This window comes from Zea mays, chromosome 5, assembly GCF_902167145.1.
Source record: "Zea mays cultivar B73 chromosome 5, Zm-B73-REFERENCE-NAM-5.0, whole genome shotgun sequence".
In the NCBI taxonomy this organism is placed as follows: Eukaryota; Viridiplantae; Streptophyta; class Magnoliopsida; order Poales; family Poaceae; genus Zea; species Zea mays.
The window spans coordinates 16,838,079-16,863,102 of record NC_050100.1 but is presented as its reverse complement, the minus strand read 5'-3'; the positions used below and the strand labels follow the sequence as shown (position 1 = coordinate 16,863,102).

The window sequence follows — 25,024 nt, the reverse complement described above, 5'->3', positions numbered from 1 at the left end:
GCCTCGCGCACAATTGCCACGTCTCAATTGATGGCATTTTCTCCCTCCTGGATTTTCTTGTGCCAATTTAGAGGTCAATCAATCTACTCATCTGTGTGTTTTAATCGTATACGACATTAACAGAAGGTAAAAAATTGCGGCATTGCGGTCAGTGCCGTTCAATCAAACATGAAATGATGGGATATAGCCTCGTGCACGCTTGCCACATCTCAAGAGAATTGATTTTCTTCATCCCATACTTCCTTTATGTCACTCAAAGGCCATTTAGTCCTTCGTCCACCTATATTAATGTCTTAGTCATATACACCCTTACTATAATTACGAGAAAGAAAAATCTTGTAGCTAATACAGTCGATCAAACGAAACGAGGACAAGTAGCCATGTATGTACTAACCTACACATCTCGAAATAAGGAATTTTCTTCCTACATATTTTCTTCTACCATTCAGAGGATCTTAGTCATTCCGTATCATATTAGTGGTTTGGTCGTATACGCTATTAACAGAATGGAAAGTAAATCTTGTGACCGATACAATTCAACCAAAAAGAACGATAGGTTTGCCTCGTGCACAATTGCCACATCTCAATTGACGACATTTTCTCCCTCCTGGATTTTCTTGTGCCATTTAGAGGTCAATAAATCTACTCATCTGTGTGTTTTAGTTGTATACGACATTAACAGAAGGTAAGAAATTATGGCATTGCGGCCGGTGTCGTTCAATCAAACATGAAATGATGGGATATAGTCTCGTGCACGCTTACCACATCTCGAGAGAATTGATTTTCTTCATTCCATACTTCCTTTATGTCACTCAAAGACCATTTAGTCCTTCGTCCACCTATATTAGTGTCTTAGTCATATACACCCTTACTAAAATTATGAGAAAGAAAATCTTGTAGCTAATACAGTTCGATCAAACGAAACGAGGACAAGTAGCAATGTATGTACAAACCTACACATCTCAAAATAAGGAATTTTCTTCCTACATGTTTTCTTCTACCATTCAGAGGATCTTACTTAGTTCGTATATCATATTAGCGCTTTGGTCGTATACGCTCTTAACAGAATGGCAAGTAAATCTTGTGACCGATACAATTCAACCAAAAGGAATGATAGGATTGCCTCGTGCACAATCACCACATGTCAATTGACGGCATTTTCCCCCTTCATTGATTTTCTTATGCCATTTAGAGGTCAATCAATCGACTCATCGAAGTGTTTTAGTTGTATACGACATTAACTGAAGGTAAGAAATTGCGGCAGTGCGGTCGGTGCCGTTCAATCAAACATGAAATGATGGGATATAGTCTCTTGCACGCTTGCCACATCTCGAGAGAATTGATTTTCTTTATCCCATACTTCCTTTATGTCACTCAAAGACCATTTAGTATTTCATACACCTATATTAGTGTCTTAGTCATATATACCCTTACTACAATTACAAGAAAGAAAAATCTTGTAGCTAATACAGTCCGATCAAACCAATCGAGGACAAGTAGCCATGCATGTACAAAATTACACATCTCAAAATAAGGATTTTTTTCTCCTAGATTTTATACTACCATTTAGAGGATCATATTTAGTCTGTCTACCATGTGAGGGCTTTAGTCATATACGCTCTGAATAGAATGGCAAAAAAAATCTTTTGACCGATATAATTCAACCAAAAGGAACGATAGGATTGCCTCGTGCACAATCACCACATCTCAATTGACAACATTTCCCCTTCATTGATTTTCTTGTGCCATTTAGAGGTCAATCAATCTACTCATCGGAGTGTTTTAGTCGTATATATACGACATTAACAGAAGGTAAGAAATTGCGGCAGTGCGGTTGGTGCCGTTCAATCAAACATGAAATGACGGGATATAGTCTCGTGCACGCTTGCCACATCTCGAGAGAATTGATTTCTTTATCCCATACTTCCTTTATGTCAATCAAAGACCATTCTAGTCCTTCGTACACCTATATTAGTGTCTTAGTCATATACACCCTACTACAATTACAAGAAAAAAATCTTGTAGCTAATACAGTCTGATCGAACCAATCGAGGACAAGTAGCCATGCATGTACAAACTTACACATCTCAAAATAAGGAATTTTCTTTCTCCCAGATTTTATACTACCATTTAGAGGATCATATTTAGTCTGTCTATCTTGTGAGCGCTTTAGTCATATACGCTCTGAATAGAATGGCAAAAAATCTTTTGACCGATACAATTCAACCAAAAGGAACAATAGGATTGCCTCGTGCACAATCACCACATCTCAATTGACGGCATTTTCCCCTTCATTGATTTTCTTGTGCCATTTAGAGGTCAATCAATCTACTCATCAGAGTGTTTTAGTCGTATATATACGACATTAACAGAAGGCAAGAAATTGTGGCAGTGCGGTTGGTGCCGTTCAATGAAACATGAAATGACGGGATATAGTCTCGTGCACGCTTGCCACATCTCGAGAGAATTGATTTCTTTATCCCATACTTCCTTTATGTCACTCAAAGACCATTCTAGTCCTTCGTACACCTATATTAGTGTCTTAGTCATATACACCCTTACTACAATTACAAGAAAGAAAAATCTTGTAGCTAATACAGTCCGATCAAACGAATCGAGGACAAGTAGCCATGCATGTACAAACTTACACATCTCAAAATAAGGAATTTTCTTTCTCCCAGATTTTATACTACCATTTAGAGGATCATAGTTAGTCTGTATATCATGTGAGCGCTTTAGTCGTATACGCTTTGAATGGAATGGCAAGAAAATCTTTTGACCGATACAATTCAACCAAAAGGAACGGTAGGATTGCCTTGTGCACAATCACCACATCTCAATTGACGACGTTTTCCCCCTTCATTGATTTTCTTGTGCCATTTAGAGGTCAATCAATCTACTCATCGGAGTGTTTTAGTCGTATATATACAACATTAACAGAAGGTAAGAAATTGCGGCAGTGCAGTTGGTGCCGTTCAATCAAACATGAAATGGCGGGATATAGTCTCGTGCGTGCACGCTCGCCACATCTCGAGAGAATTGGTTTTCTTCCTCCCATACTTTCTTTCTGTCACTCAAAGCCACCTTCAGTATTCTGGTCCTATATACACCCTTAATAATAGAAATAATAAAGGAAAAATATTGAAAACAGTACTGTTCAATCAAACGAAGCGATAGAGGTAATGACCCTGTGCACGCTGAGGACTCTATCTGTAAAGGCCCCCCTCACCTGTCAATGATCCATCATCTTGCATGGCGGACGTGACACAAGCTAGGTAGAGACGCGCTCCGCCGTCCTTGCCATGCATCTTGGGATCAGAAGAGTTTCATCTCCTCTAAAAACCACAGAATCGTTCATCGATCATCAATTAAGAATTAACAACCATCTATCACCTCTAATTAACAAGTGTAAATAATAAGTACGAGAATAAACGAAACAGAATCCTGACGATGATAGCTGAGCGCGCATGCATTACCTAGGTTTATTCGTGTGTAGCTGTTGGGATTTCTTCTCAAAGCAACACATATGCATAAGTAATTTTTACTGGTCTTTTATGTGTATGCAGTGTGAACATCGTGCGTGGACGGAGACAACACATGCATAAGTATGTTAGAACATGTCTAAGACTTTATATATATATATAAAATAGACCTCTAAATTCTAATTTGGAGAGTGATTTGAATAAAAACCGTTCTCTATATATATAGAAGGAAATAAAGAGGCTACGCACTCAAAATGCAAAAAACCTAATAGTTTAAAATTAAGGTAGCAATGTATTTTGAATAAAATTTGCTAGCTCAATCCTAAAAAGTGCCCTAATTAAGAGAGGAAATGAGGAATGGCGAGTGGTGACCACTGACGATTGGCCACGTGTCAGGCAGGGAGTGAGCTTATGATAAAGAGAGAAAGGCTAATAATTGACAAGACGAGCGCGTACTATGCTATGCTACAACTAGTATATAGCTAGCCCGGCCAGCCGCTGTGGAGAATATAATATCGAAAGAAGAAAGAATCGCTGGGCTAATAATATATTAGCTGCTGTCTCCATCTTCTTCACCGTCGCGTCAAAGTCTTCGTCGGTTCGTCATTGTCGCCACCGCTTCCTCCAGCGACAGCCGGTACTCTCCGAATAATTGCGAAGCTGCGTCCAGTCCACTCGTGGCCGATAGCCGGTAGCCACAGTCGTCGATAGATAGCTAGCTAGCTGCACAACTTAACGGACCACTAACGAATTATTGGTAGATACATCTATACTACATTCTAGGCTTTTGTCGGTAGGGTAGCTGGCACATGCATGCGGTGAAAAGGGCCAACACCGCGAACCGATTCCTCAAAAAAAAAAAAAATCTCTACAGTAAAACCATATATAAACCTATGTGTATATGTTTAAACAATTTATAGTAAAAAATATAAAATTATTGTGCTTATAGGATAAGCCTAATATACCGCATATAAAATAAAAACGGAGGCACTGAAATCGTCGCCTTTCAGGGTTGATTTGGTGACCAGGGATCACAGGAGGATTGAAGGGAATTGACGAGGAAATTAGTTTATTTCTCCCTCAACCCACTCCAATCCTCCCGTGATCCCCTTGTCACCAAATCAACGCTTAGAGTTTCAGTCATACAAGTCTTTTTTATTAACATTTACGGTTAATAAGTACGGTACGGTGATGGACACTGATAAAGTCACAAGAAGTGTGCAGAAATATTAATTGCTACTAGTAGACCCGAAAGAACATTATTATTGCGTGGCTTTAACATTCATATACAACTATATCATTATTGCAAATATATACCTGTGTCTAGCTTCCAACAATGTGACAAACAATACATCATTTGGACTTTATTTGGAGCCATGAGTTATATATATATATATATATATATATATATATATATATATATATATATATATATATATATATATATATATATATATATATATATATATATGGCCATTTTTAGAGCAACCACGACGTTTAGCTTTGTTGTGCTGTGCTAAGATAGATGAGACCCACGTGAGGAGTACGTAGGTTAGCAAAATTTGCTCCACCGTAGGGCACTCACGTGGAACTCAGCACACTAAATAAAAAAAGGGAAAATGTTTTTAAATTTGTATGCACCGTGTGCTCAACTTGAGGCTAGTTCTAGGTCTGTACCCATAAAACACTGTTCCAGCGTGCCGCATATGTCTGTTGGTTTCCGCGCTCTTCTTGGCAACACCCAAAAACTAACGCTGCAAACGTTTGGCTTTGTGTGTGTGCTAATTAAGATGAGACCTACTTGAGGACTAGGTTAGCAGAATTTGCTCCGACCCACTGTAGAGCACTCCCGTGGAACTCAGCACACAGAATTTAAAAAAAAAGATAAAAAAAGAAAATAATGTTTGTACTACGAGAGCCCAATCTTATCGAAAGTTATATATATATATATATTAAAAAAGCTAATGTCGCATAGTATAAATAAAGAGAGAGACAAAAAAGAAGAAGATGAAATGAATTTTATAGGAATTAATGAAAAAAACTTGTTTGTATTTTATCTTGGAAACAGGCAGGGATGGACCCACATGGGATTCAGGTGAACCATGACACACCCTAAGCTAGCTAGGCCCACCAAGACCCCCCGTCTAGGACCGTTCTGTTGAAGTATACTCAGTGGTAATGAGATTGAGAGAGACAAATGACAGAACTGTTGTTCCTTTATTGCAGAGGAGCAGTTTATATACAAGTGTATACATGGTTCCCCAAGGGGTGTGACCCTTGGGTAGTAACTGCTAATGGATGGGCTTGATCACATGTGCATAATGTTTTGTAACACTCCCCCTTGATCAATCCAAGTCCATTTGATCATCTGCAATTTGTCCTCCAAAATATTATCTCCTTAAAAACCCTGTGGGAAAAATAAGGAGTACAAAATGCTTTTTGGATCGTGAGAGAATCTCACTTGAACTCCAAAAGGCAAATATGCTTGTAATCATCATGCATAAAAACCCCGTGGGGAAAAATCAATGATGAAGCATACATCTTAGTTGATATTACCTCGTTAAAAACTTTGGATGAGAAAACCTTAATAAGGCAAAACTCATACAAAGAAAAGAGTGTAATATGATGGACAAAACAGATCAAATATCACGGAGAATTACTCCCCCTGATCTTGCAAGCACTTAAGTCTTCTCATACCAATCTACTGAACACATTTATCAAACGTGGAGTATGGTAGAGATTTTGTGAATAAATCAGTAAGATTATCACAAGATTTTGTTTGCAAGATGTTTATATTTTCATTTGTCTGTTTCTATCTGAACAACACAAGCTCAATTATCCTTATAGATAATTGTCGATGGTTTATTTGAACCATGGTATGCCATTGTTCTCCCATGGACTTCTAGCCCAAAGAACAATAATATGTCTATAGTCATCATTTCAAAAATCCCAGTGGGGAAAATAAATGATGAGACATATAACTCAGGCTAATATTTCTCCAAGACAATCTTGTCAGAAAATCTGAGAAATCAACATATCAGCCGAGTCTCCTTAAAAACCAAACAGGAAAAATAAGGAGAGTAGTCATACTCTATTGTTGATCCATTTGAACTCTAGGGAGATAAACTCGTATCCTAGTTCAAATACAACAATAACTATGCCATAATGTATCATCCTTTAAAAACCTCTATGGGAAAAATAGATGATACGACATAGGCCTTGTGTTGATGTTGCCTCGTTAAAAACTTTGAATGAGAAACCCAATCAGGGAAAAACTCATGCGAAGAAAAGAGTACAACATGATGTGTAAACAAGTTCTTCTGATCAAAAGGAAACTCCCCCTGATCTTTACGAATCACTAAGTCATCTCATACCTGCTCTCAAACATATTAAAAATGTGGAGTAAGGTAGAGACTTAGTTCTTAACTTGTTTTTCATCTAAACAACACAAAGTAATATTATCTCCATAGATAATAAGGTCAATGATATAAAATCATGACCACCACATACCCTCAGTATGTAGTATATCATTCTGTACAATCCCACAAAGTGTGTTACAGAATGATTAGTGTAAGTGACCATTAATCTCTGTTGATTGACATTTATCAAACAGTAGGTCCAACTTACCAGAAGTATGTCATTGATCTTGTACCTGGGGATCTTCTATAAATATCCAAGATCAGTATATCCAAACATAAGGAGAGCATGAGTACACCTGGAGATCATAACTCGATCTCATGTGCTGTTAGCTAGCAAATCTTTGTAGAGCAATATCCGGCCGGATGCTCTTGCAAGATACAATAGCACATCTCATGATCTGAAAGAATCAAATAACAATGATTCTCTCATATTGAATTTCTTCAATATATGTTGGATATAGACAGTTTTGTATCCAAGATACTCAAGATAGTTTACTTTGAATTGAAAATCTCTTTCAATTCATATCCTCTATCTCGAACTCCGTCGATAAGGAATGTATGTTTATAAATATGCTGCACATATTTGCACTAAACATACCATTCTTTGTGTATCCCTTCGGAACGAAGGATTCACTAGGTCGAATGTACCATATTTGACCTGAATGCTCTAAGTCACAAAGACTTTCCAAGCATTACAAATTTGTGATTAGTGATTATGTATTTTGAATCCTTCAAGACTCCATAAATACCATAATCCAGTGACCACATATGCACATGTTGTCACTACATCTATCAACTGCAAAGATAGATGATTTACTGCCCATAATATTGTATCGGAATTTTACTACTCACAGTAGAGGAGAATTTATAGCATTAAAATAATGCTTGGGTTTGCGTATAAACCCAGTTGCTACTAGCCATGCTTTCTCACCACCTCATTGTTTCCAAGTCCATGAAAACAAACTTGTATCCACAGTAAGATACCTTGAAGTGAAAATAAGTTAACACTTCTTTCCGGTGAACAAGGCTATCTCTGCAACATTGTATCACTCAACAAGATCCAGTTTGAGCATGCTCGTGCTCTGCTATGGCCATAGTCTTTTGGATCACTTGGAGTGCATATACAATTGCTGAGATGTATGTGTCGACACTTGTAGCTTTTAAATAACACAATTCTCCAGGTGACATAAAGTCATTTTTATGTACCCTTATGATTCCTCGTGAAATCCCAAAACGAGAATCAAGGGCTTCCGATAACCTAGCCTCATCAGTGCGCACTGAGCTAGGTTGTGAATGTCCTCCATTCACAGGATAATCAATATCCTTTAGGTGTCCACCAACACTAGGTTGGTTACCAACGAATAGATGGTCTGCATTTACTATCTCAGAAGGTCTAGCCTTCAGCTGCTTGCAAGCATCTTAATCCCAATTTGTGACCATACTTCTCCCCCTCTTATTTACAACAACGTTGCAATAGGGAGTTAAGTGGTTTTCCATGTAACCACTCTTTCTGGCACTTCCTTATAGGATTAATTTGAGTGACACCTAATAGTAAATGCACATGGCAGTCAATTTGCAACTTCTTGCAAATCATTCGAACCCAAAGGTTCAGTTTTAGTACGTGATCCTGAGCCTGAATGCTTACTGCATTCATTATAATTTCCTGGCATTCTTTTTGGTACTTGAAATCTCCCCCTAATGCCTGGAAAAGCTCATGATTCAAGAAAGCGTACGGGCCGTAAATAGATTCTCGTGAAGAGATTCTAAAACTTAATGGTCGACGGAGAAGGAACTCTCACATAGATCCCCAGCTTTCTGTGTGCCCATACATGTACGCTGCGGTGGTGAGATTGGGAACATACCCAATGTACGCATGGGAAATCTTTCATGGATTTCCACGTACTAAAAACCGTAGGGGAACTTGTACATGCAGTACATGCAGTTAATCACAAGTCAGGAGCGTGCAAAACTTCCTGAATCCAACCATAACCAGTTGAAAATGACAATTCATTACTGATGGTCATTAATGATCTGAAATTTTTGAATCTATCACAGATTCATCATATCCTTTATGGATATCATAATGAATACCAAGACAAACAATCATCATTGTAAGCATATTTGGTAAATTCAGTAGTGTGGAGGCTAATGTGCTCAAGCTTGAGACATTATTGCTTAGGTCATCATATAGATGCACCAAATAACCACATAAAGCCTTCAATGTCCATACCATCTATGTAATGGACCACACTCGTTCCTTTGAAACAATACAAAGAACTTAACCAATTCAGATCAGATTTTAAGATAAGAGGGACTTAAAATCTCATTTCCAATGATACTCATCAAGTATCCTTCTTATGGGAAAAACATGACCAATAGAATTGTTCATAACTTTTCATTTCATCCCAACAATGGGATGACCAATTCAGTCTTACCCAGCATGGTAAGTATCATCACATGAAAAGTTATAACATATGCAACACTTTGTATGGGAGGATGTATGTATAATACAGTCCATAAGAAATGTTTCTGAGAAACATATGCAATATCCATCACTATCACCTTGTGTTTCCACATGATAGTCATTTTATGGATATCTCTATAATTTGGTAAGATAAATTAGGATATATCAACACATCCTTGATACTTCCATTACCAAAAGGGGACTAGATATTAACGTATCATGATATCACGCGAAGCGATTGTCAAAATATTCTTTCCTCTTTCCAAAAGAATATGAGAATATTTTGTTTCCCCACTTATAGAGTTTGTGGCTCAATTCTCCACATTGCATGTTTCTTCCTCAATTGGAAGAATCCCTGTACAAGTTTGCACAACTCAAATCAATGAGTCTTCAACTCCCTTAATGAGTTGGTTCAACTCTAATTGATGAGTTTGTTCAACTCAAATCACATGAGTGATCAACTCCAATCGACGAGTTAGTTTAACTCAAATTCATATGAGTTTTTACACTCAAATCACATGAGTGTGTTCAACTCACATCACATGAGTTGAACCTATCACAACATCAATTATGAGATTATACCAAATCTCATGCATCATTTAAATAGCACTCAAAAGCAAATCATCTAACAAAGTGGTCTTCTCTTAGGAAGAGAAGTGTTGTTACATGATTATTCCAAATCATGATTTACACAACTAACCACTGTTATCATGTCAGATGGAAGATTGAAGTACACTTCATATCTTAGCTTTCATGAATAGTATGCATCTATTGAGATTTCATATACAAGATTAGATGTCTGGGCATACAACACTATATCACATATAGTGTAATGACAAAAGAGATTGTCATACTCATTGCCCTTCCATTTTTAATGTGCCTATATATTTGCTTTCAAGCAAAATATATGAATACAAAGTGTTAGTCTACAACATAATGTAGACACATACTCATAAGTCCACAAGTCTTATGATTTTCTTTGCTATTCATTTTGCGCTTGCATATCAAGCCGCAAAAGCACATAAGTTCTTTTCATAAGAACCGTAAGAGAAAGAGAGCATCTTATTTCCTCCAAAATGAAGAGATGAATTCCCATATCATGCAAAAATGAAATGAACATATGCAATGAACATTAAGGATAATTAAGCCCATTAGGCGAGTTCATCAAACTCTATTAAATAATTATCCTCCAAATGGCTTAACCATTTTCGTTTGCTGTTGCAACTTTGCCACAAAATATATCATATCTTTATATGTTGGAGAATTCCAGGTATCACATAAAGTGTACCAAAGATTTTTGAAAATTGGTGTACACAACGTAGATAATCTCCATGTAATGAAACAATGGAGTAGATCTCCCAGTAGTGGGCAAAACTTTTGCTGCCTGAAAGCATGGTCTCTGGGCTGATATATTCAAGGAACATACCGCAACCAATGCTTAGGACTCCACTACCCTGTGCTTGACCAAAATTTCAAAAATAAAATGGAAATCACCATAAAGGTGAATGACCAACATCACATCTCCAACATATCTACTTGGAAGAACACATAGGTAATCATCATAACCATATGATGTAGACCTCTTACTGATGGGCAAATAACCTTTTGCTGTCTAAAAGCTTGGTCTCAGGGCAAATAAATTCCAAGAACTTATTGCAGCCAAAGCCTAGATCTCCATCATGTGTTGAATAATCCCAAGTTCAAGATATGTGTCATATTTTACAAGAATTCATCGTTTAATTAAGTAGAACTTAATTAAAAGAATTCTTTTAGCAGTCACCATGACTGCAGCGTCCAGCCTAGCTCCATAGCCCGCAACGCCTGCTTGGTCCGTGATCTTTTTGGGATAGCACGTATAGGTAATCATCTCGAAAGATGTAGACCTCATAGTGATAGGCATTTCAAATGCGGCCTAAAGCACGGTCTCTGGGCTACTAAATTCTATAAAGAATTTAGCGCAGCCAGTGCTTAGGACTCCATCACCCTATGCTTCACCCAAAAAATGCAACCTCATGTTGCATGTAGACCATTCAGTTTCGACTTATTATATGTGCTATGTTTTCCATGCAATCATAAAGAATGCAAAAACAAAGCAAGTCGAAAATATGTGAATTATAAATGTAAAAACAAAGATAATTCACTAACAAGTCTGTAATTTCCATAATAAAATGGACAAATATGTACAGTTACATATATCTTTAGCAATCTAAATAACGAATCTAGATGCCTAAGATAATTTTGAACTGAAATTACATATAAAACAGAGACTTATACTTAAATTTAGAATTTAAAAATGGTAAAATAGGCCATTTTAGATCCTCAGAAACAGCCCAGGCGGCCTGCCAGGCGGGCCAGGCAGCGGCCTGGTGGCCAGCACGCCGGCCCAGCCTGGCTGGCCGGCCTAAGCGGCCCAACTGAGGCCACGAGGCCCATTAGAAATAGGGGCGGTTAGGTTTTCCAAACCCTAACCGCCCCAGCCGTCGTCTTCCAGGGAGCGCCCCAGCCGCCGCCGGACCTGCGCCTTCACCGCGCCACCGCCGAGGGTGCTCGCGCCGAGGAGCGCTCGCACCCTATCCACGCCGGCTGGGCCGTGGCCGAGCCGCCAGAAGCGCTCCAGCCGAGGAGCCGCGCCCGAGGAGGACCGCTGTGGTCCGCCGAGGCCGGCGGCCGGCAGGCCATCCGCGCAAGGCCGCGGGGCAGTCCGCGCAGGGGCACTCACCCTGGCCTGCACCGGGAATGGCCCGCCCGCCCGCATGGCTGTGGCGTGCTCGCGCGCCCGCGTGGCCAGGCTGGCCGGAGCCGCCCGTGGTGTGGCTGGCCGGGCCGCTCACGCGTGGCCGGGCTCGCCTGCTAGCCACGCGCCACCGCACCGTCGGGGCTGTGCCCGCGCACGCCCTGCCGGATCCGCGTCGGCGGCCAGCGTGGCTGGGTCGCGCCCACTCGCGCCGAGGGTGGCCGGCCGCCCCTGCCGGAGCGAGCCAAGGCCGTCGCGCACAGTCGTGCGCCTCGATGGGTGCCTGGCCACCCTTGCCGAAGCCGAGGTCGACAGTGCTCGCCGCCGGGGCTGCTCGCCGCCGGGGCTGCTCGCCGCCGGGGCCGAGCGTCAGTGCCCGCGCCGGTAACTGGCCGCGTCCGAGCACACCCGCACCGGGGCGCTCGGCTGCCGGGGGCATGCCCACCCGTGTGGTGGCTACCCCGCACTGGATCTGCGCGTGAGTGCACGGATTGGAGGGCCTGCCCAGCCACCGTTCGTGCTAGAACAGACGGCGAGGGAACATTAATGTCGATTTTGCTTCTAATTGACAATTGATTGCTCACCGCCTTTCGCGGATGGAGGTCGTCCTCTTTGCGTCCGATGTTCCTCCTGTCTGCTTTTGCCTTGACCGATCATCAGTTCCATTGTATAGCGAGCGATCTCCTCTGTCTGTTTCCAACAGAAATTTCTCTCGGTTCTCTCGCGGGTCGTGCTGATAACGTGTTGAAGTATACTCAGTGGTAATGAGATTGAGAGAGACAAATGACAGAACTGTTGTTTCTTTATTGCAGAGGAGCAGTTTATATACAAGTGTATACATGGTTCCCCAAGGGGTGTGACCCTTGGGTAGTAACTGCTAATGGATGGGCTTGATCACATGTGCATAATGTTTTGTAACACGTTCGACGATTTCCTCCGAGGCTTCGGCCGCGCGCTCGCGAGGCACGAGACACGAGTCCACCATCCGTGGCTGTGGCGCCACACAAACCACTGTGAAGGAGTTCCCCGCGCATGGAGTGCAGCGTGTTGGATCTTCCAATCGTCGTCGTCGGTGCTCCCGATGATACCACATGTTCGAGAGTGTTCTGTCAGATGCTGCCTTCCTCAAGGCATGCATGGGGAAAAAAACCAATAACAACAATAGTGACATGGCAATAATAGTGACACATAATTACTTTGGGTAGTATATACTACTACCTCATCATAAAATAGTATTCGTTTTAGTTCTTAGTTTTTATGTTGATATTCAAATGGATAATAATGAATCTAGAGTTCTAGACATATATATAAAACATATATATCAAATAGTATTTATTTTAGCTCTTAGTTTTTATATCAAATTTTTTATACTAAGTGACGAGACCAGAATTCGAATCCTCTAGCTAAACAAAAATATATATAGGAACCAATCAGGAGATGAATCACAAATTGGAATGAATACGATGCATGCAAGGCGTACCCCGTACGTAGTAGCTAGCCCTGTGGCTCTGTGCATCCATGCATCTGGAAACTGGACCGCGCGCATATAAGCCGCATAGGGTGGACGCGATGACACAGCACATGGGGCGCGCCTTCTCGTGGTCAGTGGTCACTACCGATCGAGCGATGGGCCGGGGCCGGGCCCCCGGCATGCATCCATAAAATTTGGCGAGCGATGGGCCGGGGCCGGAATGTTATTTTATCCATGGATTTCGTTCTAACACTTGTCTGTTTTACTTAAAAACACTCGTGTATGCGGAAGAGTGCTGTTTAATATAATGGACTAGTAGGACAAAATAATACAGAAATTATTTGGACCAGCGCCGAGGAAGACAATTCGTTTTGAATGAATCTGCTGCTGGCTGCTGAGTAGTCGGACATAGAGAATCCTTCTAGACACAGCGACGTGCCGGTGCCCCAGCAATTCATTGTGGCATTTCGCAGCCCACATCAACCCCTTCACACGAACCAGATCAGAAAAGCCACTACTGCTTTCTCTCTCTCTCTCTCACACACACACACAGACACAAATAAAAAGAAATCAGTAGTTCGATTTCTCCTCTCACCTTTACACATATCTCCGTATTTACAAATTAGGTTGTTGATGTAGGCTGTACGCACCTGCTGGTTTGCTACTCGATCCTATATATCGTCCAATCCTATCTGACCTCTCGACATCTGGTCCTTGATTACTCGTCCTTTTTGCTTGGTGCCTGTGTATATCGTCGCCCCGGCCGCTTGAGCTAGCTTCCTCTAGTGCTCGCTCTCGTCGTCGATCGGTTGTTTGCATAGCCCACGGCGAGCCGAAGCAATGTCGTCGGCGCCCCTGCAGATCGCGCCGGTGCCGGAGCATGTGTGCTACGTGCACTGCAACTTCTGCAACACAATTCTCGCGGTAAACAACCCCATCTGATCTCATCTCTCTGTTTGTTCCCCTCCCTCCTTTGAATTCCCAGTTCTCGATCGGCATGCATGCCTCTGAAGTGCAGATCTACAAAAGGGAGATGCACATGAAATGATTGGCTGCGCGCGCGCATGCATCATACAGTTTATTTTGTAGGATTTGGCTGTCCCTCTTGCTGGATTTCATCTTCTTCTTCTTTACTTTTTTTGCTCTAAATTGTTTTGTAAAGGTTGAATGAAATTTCTGAATCACTCCCGTCCCTTGTCGTCCTAGCTTCAATAATCGTTATTTTCGGCCGGCCGGAGTGCGTTATTGAATTCTTACTTTTCTTTTCAACTTGATCTGAAGCTCGATCTCTTCTCTTGTACCTTTCCAATTTGACTGCTATACTCTTTCACCATGGATATGCATGGGAGGAGAAGTGGTAAAGGTCAGCAGACATATTGAAATTTGGGGTGCTTCTCGCGCCTTTTCCTCTGATCAAATCTTGGGAACAACGTGATTAATAGCTGTCTAGCTTAGAGGAAACTACTAGCTAGTGAGCAACAGGCGCAGGTGCTTACTCCACTACATATACATGCACACATGCGCATACTTCCTTTTGAATATGGTTTTTTGATAATTCCATATATACTCGCAAAATTTTCAAGCATTCTCGCCTTCTGTAGGAAATTATCATCATTGTTGAGAGTGAGAGGTGGTCTATTAGATCTCAAGTATAGCAAATTTAGATTATTCGTTTGCCTGGTGTGTATGCATCATGCATGATGTATAGCTTCGTGCATAACCAGTCCCGTGCTTTAGTTTCAGGTACTACTTAAAACACAATATATCGGGCGTTAGATCTACGCATTAATTTCCTACCTGAACTGCAACAAAGGGCGCATGCAATAATAACTGTTAAGTCGATAAAAAATTTAGTATGTGTAACCTGTTATTACGTGGATATGTAATTTTTATGTTCTATAATAATTAATAAACCATGTGTTATTACCCTCCTCGTCCTCCTCACATAAAGCTAAGCCGTGATATACTAGTAATATATATGGGCCAATTATATCTGCTGTAAAACGTTGCTACTTTTTATTCATGGAACAAAAAAAAAATCCATTATGGAGAAGTTTAAGGAGTGCTCTAAATTAAGATCAAAACCATTTACTGGAATAATAGAGGAAGAACGTAACAATGTACTGAAGCAGTATACATGTATAATGTGTTTGGTTTAAGGAATAAAGTAATCTATCTTCTTCTCACTCCTCACTTTTTTATTTGGTTTGTGGAATAGAATGGGTTGATCCATCACCACCTCATTCCTTATAAGCTAATAATTAGTATATACATGAGGAGTGAGTTGATTCCACCAAAATTGATGGAATAAACTTATGATGCATCATCTCATGAAGCATAGAGTGACTCCACAAACCAAACACACCCGTATATAGTGTACTGCAGGCCTGCAGGGTGACTTCATCCCGATACAAAATTCAAATAATTCCCTATTTTTTCCGATAAAGGAAGCATTTATTTAAACACCAAGTACGATACATGCATCAAATTGCATTGTATAGAATTTATGCTTAGAATTTATCCATACATCGACGAGTACAGATTTCTTCTTGTATTGTACAGCATATAGTCAAGTACAGGATCTAATTCGGCATGCATGCTGAGCTCTTGCATGAAATGGCCTATTCTATCATTCACACGTTATGTTCCGTTCTCTCTACGCTTGAACGTAATACCCAATGTCTTTTAGTAATGGTAGGGATCCTACACTGAATACTCAATCAAACACAAATGTGTAATGCTAATAGTGTGTGTCATATATACTATGGGTCTTGCATTAGCCTCAGCCTAGCTACATTAGAGTGTTGATGCAGCATAACCCGGCCAAGCTAGTACTGTAACGTATGCAATGTCCCTGATATCAGTTTTCTTAATTTCTGCATAGGCAATAAGCCGCTTTTAGTGACACTTTGTTTGGCTGTTTACATTTTGTTGCATGTATGCAATGCACAAGTTTAGATACATGCCTGCTAAATTAATACATGCAACCAGTGCAGTGAGACACTATAGTAGCTAAGAGCAAGATCATATCTTTCGCAAGAGATCTTGCCTTGGCTGAAGTATGAAGAAGTGGCAGTACTTTTTTTGCAACTCCAATGCCATCTCTCTCTCTCTCTCTCCCCTTAGCCAATGCAAAGATAAAAAGGAAGTCGATCGATCTTTGTTGAATCCCCTGCATGACCCCACTAATATATGCAAAACATATTGCACATGCCCGTGTGCCAAAGTGGCTCCTGCATGAATTGTCACTGTCTCCTGCGTCTTTCTGATCCCTCTAAACTCTGCCCAAATATATTCTTTCGGTGCCGTTTTTGTGTGCACAGCATGTGTCAGAGACGGCGGTCGATATGAGCAAATGCATATATGCATGGATTATTATGAGTACGTACGTTCTCTATAAAATCAGATCACACATCGCATCACATGCACGCATTGTATAGCTAGCTAGAGCAGCTAGGCGTCACAACAGCTCCCATCATGTGACAGATTTCACCTCGTCCGCTCATGCATGGAGCACGTACGCACAATCATTTGTAGTAGGGCACTTGTTCAATCCTAGCTTAAGATCGTCTCATGGGACGACGGAGTTTGTGCGCACAAAAAAAAAAAAAAAGGCCAGCGCGCGTGAGTGAGGACGAATCAAACAAAGTATGGCTGGCACAGAGTACTGATGTGCACTGCACCAACAGTTTTGGTGCAAATGAAAATACTGTTAATAGATGGAAAGAGAAAGGGAATGAACCAGTACGTGTTTGTTTACTACTGGGAAAATAAATAAAATTAAAAGAGTGGCCCACTTGTAGTAGTGGTCTCTGCTCAGGCTCAGCAGCAGCAGAGCGCTGATAAAAGTCATGGAGCAACAGTTTCGCAGGCAGCCATGGGTAACAGGAAAAGGGAAAGAGAGAGAAGGCGGTTCTCCACCATGCTTTGTGCTGTGCAAAAAGGAAAAGCCACAGTTACATATAGCTTTGTTTGGTGCGTTATTATATTTGTATATTCATGCATGCATCTGCAGAAGTCGATCGACGCTCGATCCTTGTTCAGAAAGTATATATATATATATATATATATATATATATATATATATATATATATATATATATATATGTGTGTGTGTGTGTGTGTGTGTGTGTGTGTGTGTGTGTGGGGCATTCTTTTTAGTTTAGTTTTGTACATGTGTGTTTGTTCTTCGAAAGCATGCTTCATTCTCCTTCGTCAAATCTGCAGGTCAGTGTCCCGAGTCACAGCATGCTGAACATCGTCACAGTCCGTTGTGGGCACTGCACTAGCCTGCTGTCGGTGAACTTGAGAGGACTCATCCAATCACTTCCTGTCCAGAACCACCACTACTCCCAGCAGCAGGTTGGAATTAGTGTGAAATAATATATAGAAACACACTATATATACTAATTAGTAGTCGTCGTCCGTGCAATGCATGATCTGTGTGTGCATGAAATATATGAAGAGACACAGTCCTGCTAGTTCTAAACTCCTTCTAAGCTAGAAGAGCTAATACATACAAACCCTTTTAATTGCCGTTGATTTGCTTCAAAATTAATTGTAACAATAATTCATGTCTGCAAAGTTCAGAGAAACGTATAGCTAGCTGGTAGTATATAGCAGATAAAAGCCACACTATATGTCAATGTGCATGCATGCATGGGTCATGTCACGTTCATCCAATGCCTTTCTACAGTAGAGACAAACCAAAGGATCTGACCAGCACTGCTGCTTTCTCACATGAAAGAGCTTTAATTTAGAGCTTGCACATGCTTCTGAACCAGATGCATATATCATCAGCCCTCGCCATGCATGACATGAACCTAGCTGCAGGGACGGTTATCTGTAGCACACTCTCTGTCCGACTGTATCTAAGGCCCTGTTTCAATCTCACGGGATAAACTTTAGCTTCCTGCTAAACTTTAGTTATATGAATTGAAGTGCTAAAGTTTAGTTTCAATTACCACCATTAGCTTTCCTGTTTAGATTACAAATGGCTAAAAGTAGCTAAAAAAAGCTGCTAAAGTTTATCTCGAGAGATTGGAACAGGGCCTAACTTTAAACCTTTCTGATGATACATACTACATGCTGGAAAAACACTATATATATGCACAGTCTCAATTATTCGCTTGAAAAAAGGAGCTTCACATTGATAACATGATCATTAATTGTTTCGATTGGCGGCAGGAGAATTTCACCGTCCAAAATATGGGTTTTACTGAAAATTACCCTGAGTACGCACCTTCGTACCGCATGCCAACGACGCTGTCAGCGAAAGGTGATCTGGATCATATGCTGCACGTGCGCGGTAAGCTTATTGATTCATACATGCATGTGTATGCTACTGCTCTATATATTCTTCTATGTTAGAACCGGCCGGTTGTATTCACTACAGATAAAGGTGATCTGACCTATTATTTGATATCTGAAGTGCTGCCCTTCCTTATTCAATAATGTGTTTCCTTGATTCCTTAACAATTTCCCGGTTGATGTCATATTAGTGTTGCAATGGGTTTACAGTAGTTCACCTTAGCCTTTTTAGTAGATCAAGAGCATATCACCTTTTGAGACAGTAAGACGCCTTTTCACTTTTTACCTATTTTACAAGAAAGTAGGTCAGAGGACCCAAGTCTTTTGCTGTAAAATTATACTTTGACTCCTTGCTCAGTTTGTTTGTGGTTGAGTTAGTAGATGAGCTAACAATAATTATTTCATCTACATAAATTAGCATGCAGACTAATATCCCAGCTTGTTTGAACCAAATAGTGAGGCATCTGCAACTAAAAGATTGAAGCCAAGTTCATGTAGTTTTCTTATCATTCTTGAGTGCTAGTCCCTTGGTGCTTGTTTTAGCCCATAGAGTGACTTCTCGAGCCTACAAATATATTTCAAAGGTCTTGTTGGATCATTGCGACTAGGAGGTTGTCTCATATACACCTCTTCTTCAAGCACCCAATGCAAAGAATGCATTCTGAATGCCTATTTGTTTCATGCTCCATATTTGAGAGATTACAAGTGATAGGATGACTCTGATTGTTGTTGGTTTGATAACTGGACAAAATGTATCAAGATAATCAATAGCATACTTTTGCTTTGTGACAAGTCTAGCTTTAAGTCTATGCACTAAATTAAACCATCAACCTTTCTCTTCACTTTGAAAACCATCTACTATCAATGAGATCTATTCCTTTCCATTATGCTTGGTAATTTTCCATTGGATATGCCATCTAACTGCCCAACAATGAGGACAGGGTCAAATGACTGTGGATTTTTTGTGATGAGTTACATGAAGTCTTATGATCACAATGCAGGTGTCATATCTTCTTTCAATCAACTAGTAAGTGACTGTGCTAACTGTTTCTATAATCCGGTTGCCATCAGTTGTACATGTTAGCTATAGACGTGTCTAATGCACGCTATGCTTTTATTGCAGGACAATTCCCGAGACCTACGTGCTCATGCCCTTCATCAACTCACATTCAATCGCATCAACAAGGTGTTGCCACTTCCATTAGATATCCAGAGATTTATGTTTGCGCGCAATTAGTGAAATATGTCAGAACTAAGCAATGGTGTGGGCAATGTACCGTACTGTGGTATTTTGGCCATTATTGTCAGTTAACAATTGTAGGAAGCTTCCTTATATGTGCTGTTTCAGAACAATTGTCATGCTACTTTGTCTTAGGGGTGTTACCCAGGTTCTTTCTGTGAACTTTAGTTGGCTGGATACTTATGGTTATGTTGCGAATATGTGAACATCATATGTTTTCACTTCTGTGTGCTTTAAATATGATCTGTTTTTATGTTCTGAAGATGTTATATGTATACCTCATTCCTTAATATTACCATCTGTTTATATGCGAGTATCATCCAGGCTATATACGATGTTTCCTACTTCAAATTATGCAACATTAGTAAGCAATATACGCTCTATTTATCAGATTTCAACAACTTTATATCTTAGATTATTCGTATCAGATACAATAGACTACTCGCGCGCCTGACTCACTGCTGTCGTTATCAACAGTACTGGTATATAGTTTACAAATTATACGATCATCCCACAAGTTATCTACGATGTTTTGTAGTTCCAGTTACGCAACATTATTAAGCAATATATGCACCATTTATTAGATTTCAATATCCACCTCTATATAAATCAGTTGCCAAACAAGCAAGGTTTATTGTAAAAAACAAATTAATCGTATCTCATACAACAGTCTAATCACTGTCTGACTCACTACTATCGAAATCATTTGCGTGTTTTTTTGATGTTGTTGTCTCATTCCAATCAGGAGCTTTACTGCCACCCTTGTTCCTAGATCCTGGAGGTCGTCCTCTCTTACGTCCAGCAAGGCTTGCCAACCTTTGTCTATTTTCCTCCATTGACAAACATGTCCTACTGTTGTGACCATCAGCAATTCCACACTTCTGACATTTCCTGGTCATTTTCTTTGTACCTTTTGCTCCCAATTTAATAACCCTTTCTTCACTCCCCTTTATTGTTCTTCCTTTGGGTTTTGAGTTACTTGGTCTTGCCAAGCTTATCCCATCGACTGCAAATTCCAGTTTCTGCAATTCAAAAGTAAATACTTCTCAGCATATAATATTATGTAGTCCAACATACAGTATTTATACCATTATTACCTTTCTGGCATTATCATTTTGTTCACTGACACCACTAACATTCATTATTGCGTGATCATGCAAATTAACCTGTAATTGACAACACATTTTGTTAAGCTCAATCATAACCCAATAACTCAAACGTATAAATCATGTATATGTATAACTGCAAATCAGTAAAGTTGTTAAAGATATTACCTCTTCTAATGGACGTATTGGTATATGTATTTGATCATTGGCCACACCTTGTTCAAGTATATTAGATACGTCTTGAATTTCCTGAAAATTTGGATGAAAGATCATTATACATCATTTACAAATAAACATTCACAACAGTACGATCCAAACCTTGTTATTTCTTTCGTCAAATTCATCATCTTTTTCGTTGTCTCTATTGGCTTCATCATCGTCCTGAGATTTTATTGTTTCACACCTCATCAATATAATATGATTAATAATATGTTACAACATACATATTAAAACAATACATACCTGTATACCATCTCCTCCACTAGTTCCACAAGTTTCCTCAATGTCTATATCTGTTTCCAAACGCGAAAGTACTTCGAGAAGCTCATCCATTACTGTTAGGGCTCTATCATTTCCTGCTTTGGATAAACTAGCATGATGCACTACTTTCATTGCCTTTTTAAGCAACATCTTCTGTCTATATGACTTAGTTTCTCCATCCTTCCCCTTCAAATTCCTATCATCTCTTGAAAACGGAACATCTTGCCTTGCAGAGGTGGTGTATCTTTGTAAAATATATTCTTTCGGTATCCGGTCAATCTGAAGATGCATAAACGCGCGTAGTACATGTACACAGAATAGCCCTATAAAACAATAACGATCTTAAGATTTTGTTTATATGTTTTCAATGTATATATTTACTATTTAGTACTCCATACCTGTATGTTCCCAATGTTTGCATTCACAAGTATACTTTCCTGCATCTTCATCAGCTGTGACTTTGAATTGGTGCTGTCCCCAAACAATTTTATTCGATCTAGTTGTATGTTGCACTACCCAATCATTTGCACCCCCTCCTTCGTCGTGCATTATCTTGAATGCGGTTGCATATTTCAAAGATTCCTGGAATCTACACATCACAGCCCTTGTGTATGCTCTTGCAACCCTTATCTCAAACATGTATAGCGTGTTCGTTTCCTTTTGACCCTGTGGCATATATAATGCAAATTAGTTTACACTTATATTAAAGTATCAATATACGACATAACAATTTTATCCTCACCATGCTTCCCACTGCTTCTTTTGACTCTTTCATCTTTCTACTGTGTAGAAGTTTCATCATTTGCTTGGCGAATTGATGAAGCGCAGTATTTGCATCGACATGTGCGCTTTTGACAAGCCTGTTCATGCTTTCGCTACGCTGTGTAGACAACATTCGACCACAATAATGATTTTTAAAAAAAGCAGGCACCCAATCCTTACGTATTCCATACAGCTTATCCAGAGTACTGTTATCGTGCAGATCAAAATCTTCAAGTAGCATTGACCATGCAGTCTCAAACTCCAACTCAGTCAAAGGATGATGTATTATAGATTGAAACCGTGTCTTAAAGTCCATTTCCTCAAATCTTGCATACAACTCGTTTAGAAAAGGCATATACCTATTTTGCACATGCCATAGACATAAACGATGTATTGTGTGTGGGAAAACCCTCTCGAGGGCTACTGGCATTGCAGGATCTTGATCTGCAAACATATATGACAAAATTGTACGAATCTTATTCCATGTTATATAAAGAAAATAATATCTAATTTAAGCCATATTTGATGTATATACATTTAATTCATTATTATCAGTCGTACCTGTCAGCATCACTCGTGGCCCTTCGGTTCCCATGCATGTTTTGAAGGCGTTGAATACACATTCAAATGTATCAACAGTTTCATCCCCCAACAATGCGAAAGCAAATATAGTGCAATGTAGGTGGTGATTTGAACCAACAAACATACCTAGTGGTTTTTCATACAGATTAGTCTTATGTGTTGTGTCAAATGTAACCGCATCACCAAAATCAATGTAATCCCCTTGCTGGCTTGCATGTGACCAAAATATGCTTAAAATCTTGCCTTCTTTATCCAATTGGAAGTCAGAGAAAAATTGTGGATTATCCTTTTTGCAGGATGCAAAAAAGGATAGTAGCTTTGCCACATCATTTGCATTTCTTTCTCGTTGCTTTGCCTTTTTCCTGAAATTATTGTGAAAATTTAGCATTAGGCGGAAACAACAATCAGCAAATATCAATTATGTATATCAATCGGAACATATCATAAACTTACAGGTTATACATGTCCTGTGCTGTTACAGGCACACTCTCAGGACCACCGTGCATTTCTGATACATAATCCATAATACAATGTTGCGGGATTCGACTCTCTTGCATTGAACTTATGAACTCCATGTATTCAGGATCATGCGTCTTGTTGCATTGTAATTGATTCTTTTCGGTATCCTTTTTAAAAAATTCATGATTATGATCCAAGTGCAACAGATCAATACGCACTGATATAACTGTCTCTTTTGCATCATCATAAATTTTTTTAAGTTTCATACCGGCCTTGCATTGTGTCCGTTTCGAACTGGTACTACGTACCTTTGGGTTTGATATTCCCCTTACTGATCTTTTGCCTTCCATCGAGCAATTCAACCACTTACAATTTTTCCGTTCCCTATACTTTTTCAATGGAAATCCAACTTCATATGCATACCTACTATAAAATTTATATGCTTCATCCACCCCACTGAATGTCATACCAACTTTAGGTACTAATCTCGGATCAATTGTAACTTCCTGTGCAAAAAATATAAATTGTATCATCTATGGTACCCTACATATTTTTATGTTGTATGTAGATCATAACAATTTTCAGGCAAAAGTTTCACAGTGTATGCACAATATAAATACTGAATGTCACACCATCTCTAGCTGCCTTATATTGTATACAATTCAACGTACAATACTGAAAATTCAAATCAGTTCAATATTACTTACATGTCTCTGCAGAATCACTGGTGTGTCCTGTTCATGATCACCAATAGTACGTATAGTATTAAGGTGCTGTCCTCCTTGATTTACTGTCATCCTTGATGCCTCAAATATGGTCTGTTCATCAACCCCTGGGGCCCTCAAAGCTGCTGGTGGAGTAATTGCGTCTACAGCAGTAGCTGATTCTGTATGCGTAATTCCATCTGACGCTAACTGGTACCCTCCTTGTTCTTCTTCCTGCACCATTGTTACGATATCCAAGCATTGATTTTGTCGATGAACAGACGTCGGCGTCGCATACTCACTTATGGTCTTGTTTCCCCATGGCGCCGCCATCTTCCAGAGCAAATACGCCCTTCACCCAGCAGCGGACTATCAAATGATGCGTACTCTCCACTTTTCTGGAAGATTATGATTTTTTTCCCTGTACCAAGCGTATATCCAATATCGTGGATGCATATTTCACGGCGCATATCCATTACCCGCTGAATTTTAGGATCGTGGCCGCGCTGATCGTGGGCGCTCTGATCGGGGGAGTAACAGTCATCTATGCAATTTTATACATACATTTACGGTGTCGTAACTGTCTGTTTAAATGCGCTTCCCCCTTTTACGGGTTACACGTCACCGATCCACGTACGAACACGTGGCCCACGTTGGTTTACGCATATTTGTACAAGCTATTATACTTGCATAACTGTAGTGCATTAAAACGGGCCGCCTGGATCGATCCATTCGGTTCGACCACGTTCGGCTCGTCTGGCTGGGGCTCCGCACACCTATATGAAGCCCAGGGCTTCCATTACCATCGCCC

At 40.0% G+C, this 25,024-nt stretch overlaps 2 protein-coding genes across 2 annotated transcripts; one reads left to right on the top strand and one right to left on the bottom strand.

Annotated features, from left to right (window-relative positions):
• The first annotated feature begins 14,025 nt into the window (after positions 1-14,025).
• Positions 14,026-20,378, top strand: LOC118471992 (protein YABBY 2-like). Its single transcript, XM_035958960.1, has 5 exons — positions 14,026-14,494; positions 17,798-17,932; positions 18,758-18,878; positions 19,822-19,907; positions 20,004-20,378. Exons 1-5 carry the CDS (start codon positions 14,411-14,413, stop codon positions 20,115-20,117), a joined length of 540 nt encoding a protein of 179 aa, XP_035814853.1. The 5' UTR covers positions 14,026-14,410; the 3' UTR covers positions 20,118-20,378.
• A 2,510-nt stretch (positions 20,379-22,888) lies between these two features.
• On the bottom strand, positions 22,889-24,016 carry LOC103628041 (protein FAR-RED IMPAIRED RESPONSE 1-like). Its single transcript, XM_020537941.1, has 3 exons — positions 23,504-24,016; positions 23,088-23,412; positions 22,889-22,912 (listed from the first exon to the last, which is right to left on the bottom strand). Exons 1-3 carry the CDS (start codon positions 23,974-23,976, stop codon positions 22,889-22,891), a joined length of 822 nt encoding a protein of 273 aa, XP_020393530.1. The 5' UTR covers positions 23,977-24,016.
• Between the last annotated feature and the right edge of the window lie 1,008 nt (positions 24,017-25,024).

Bases quoted from the DNA above. Each gene is read 5' to 3' on its own strand.
- LOC118471992 (XM_035958960.1), top strand. From the start codon at position 14,411: ATGTCGTCGGCGCCCCTGCAGATCGCGCCGGTGCCGGAGCATGTGTGC. The intron at 14,495-17,797 runs GTAAACAACCCC...TCAAATCTGCAG, and splicing joins TCTGCAACACAATTCTCGCG to GTCAGTGTCCCGAGTCACAG. The intron at 19,908-20,003 runs GTAAGTGACTGT...CTTTTATTGCAG, and splicing joins TATCTTCTTTCAATCAACTA to GACAATTCCCGAGACCTACG.
- LOC103628041 (XM_020537941.1), bottom strand. From the start codon at position 23,976: ATGACATTCAGTGGGGTGGATGAAGCATATAAATTTTATAGTAGGTAT. The intron at 23,413-23,503 runs GTAAGTTTATGA...CAATAATTTCAG, and splicing joins GCACAGGACATGTATAACCT to GAAAAAGGCAAAGCAACGAG. The intron at 22,913-23,087 runs GTATTCAACGCC...ATATGTTTGCAG, and splicing joins CTGTTGATACATTTGAATGT to ATCAAGATCCTGCAATGCCA.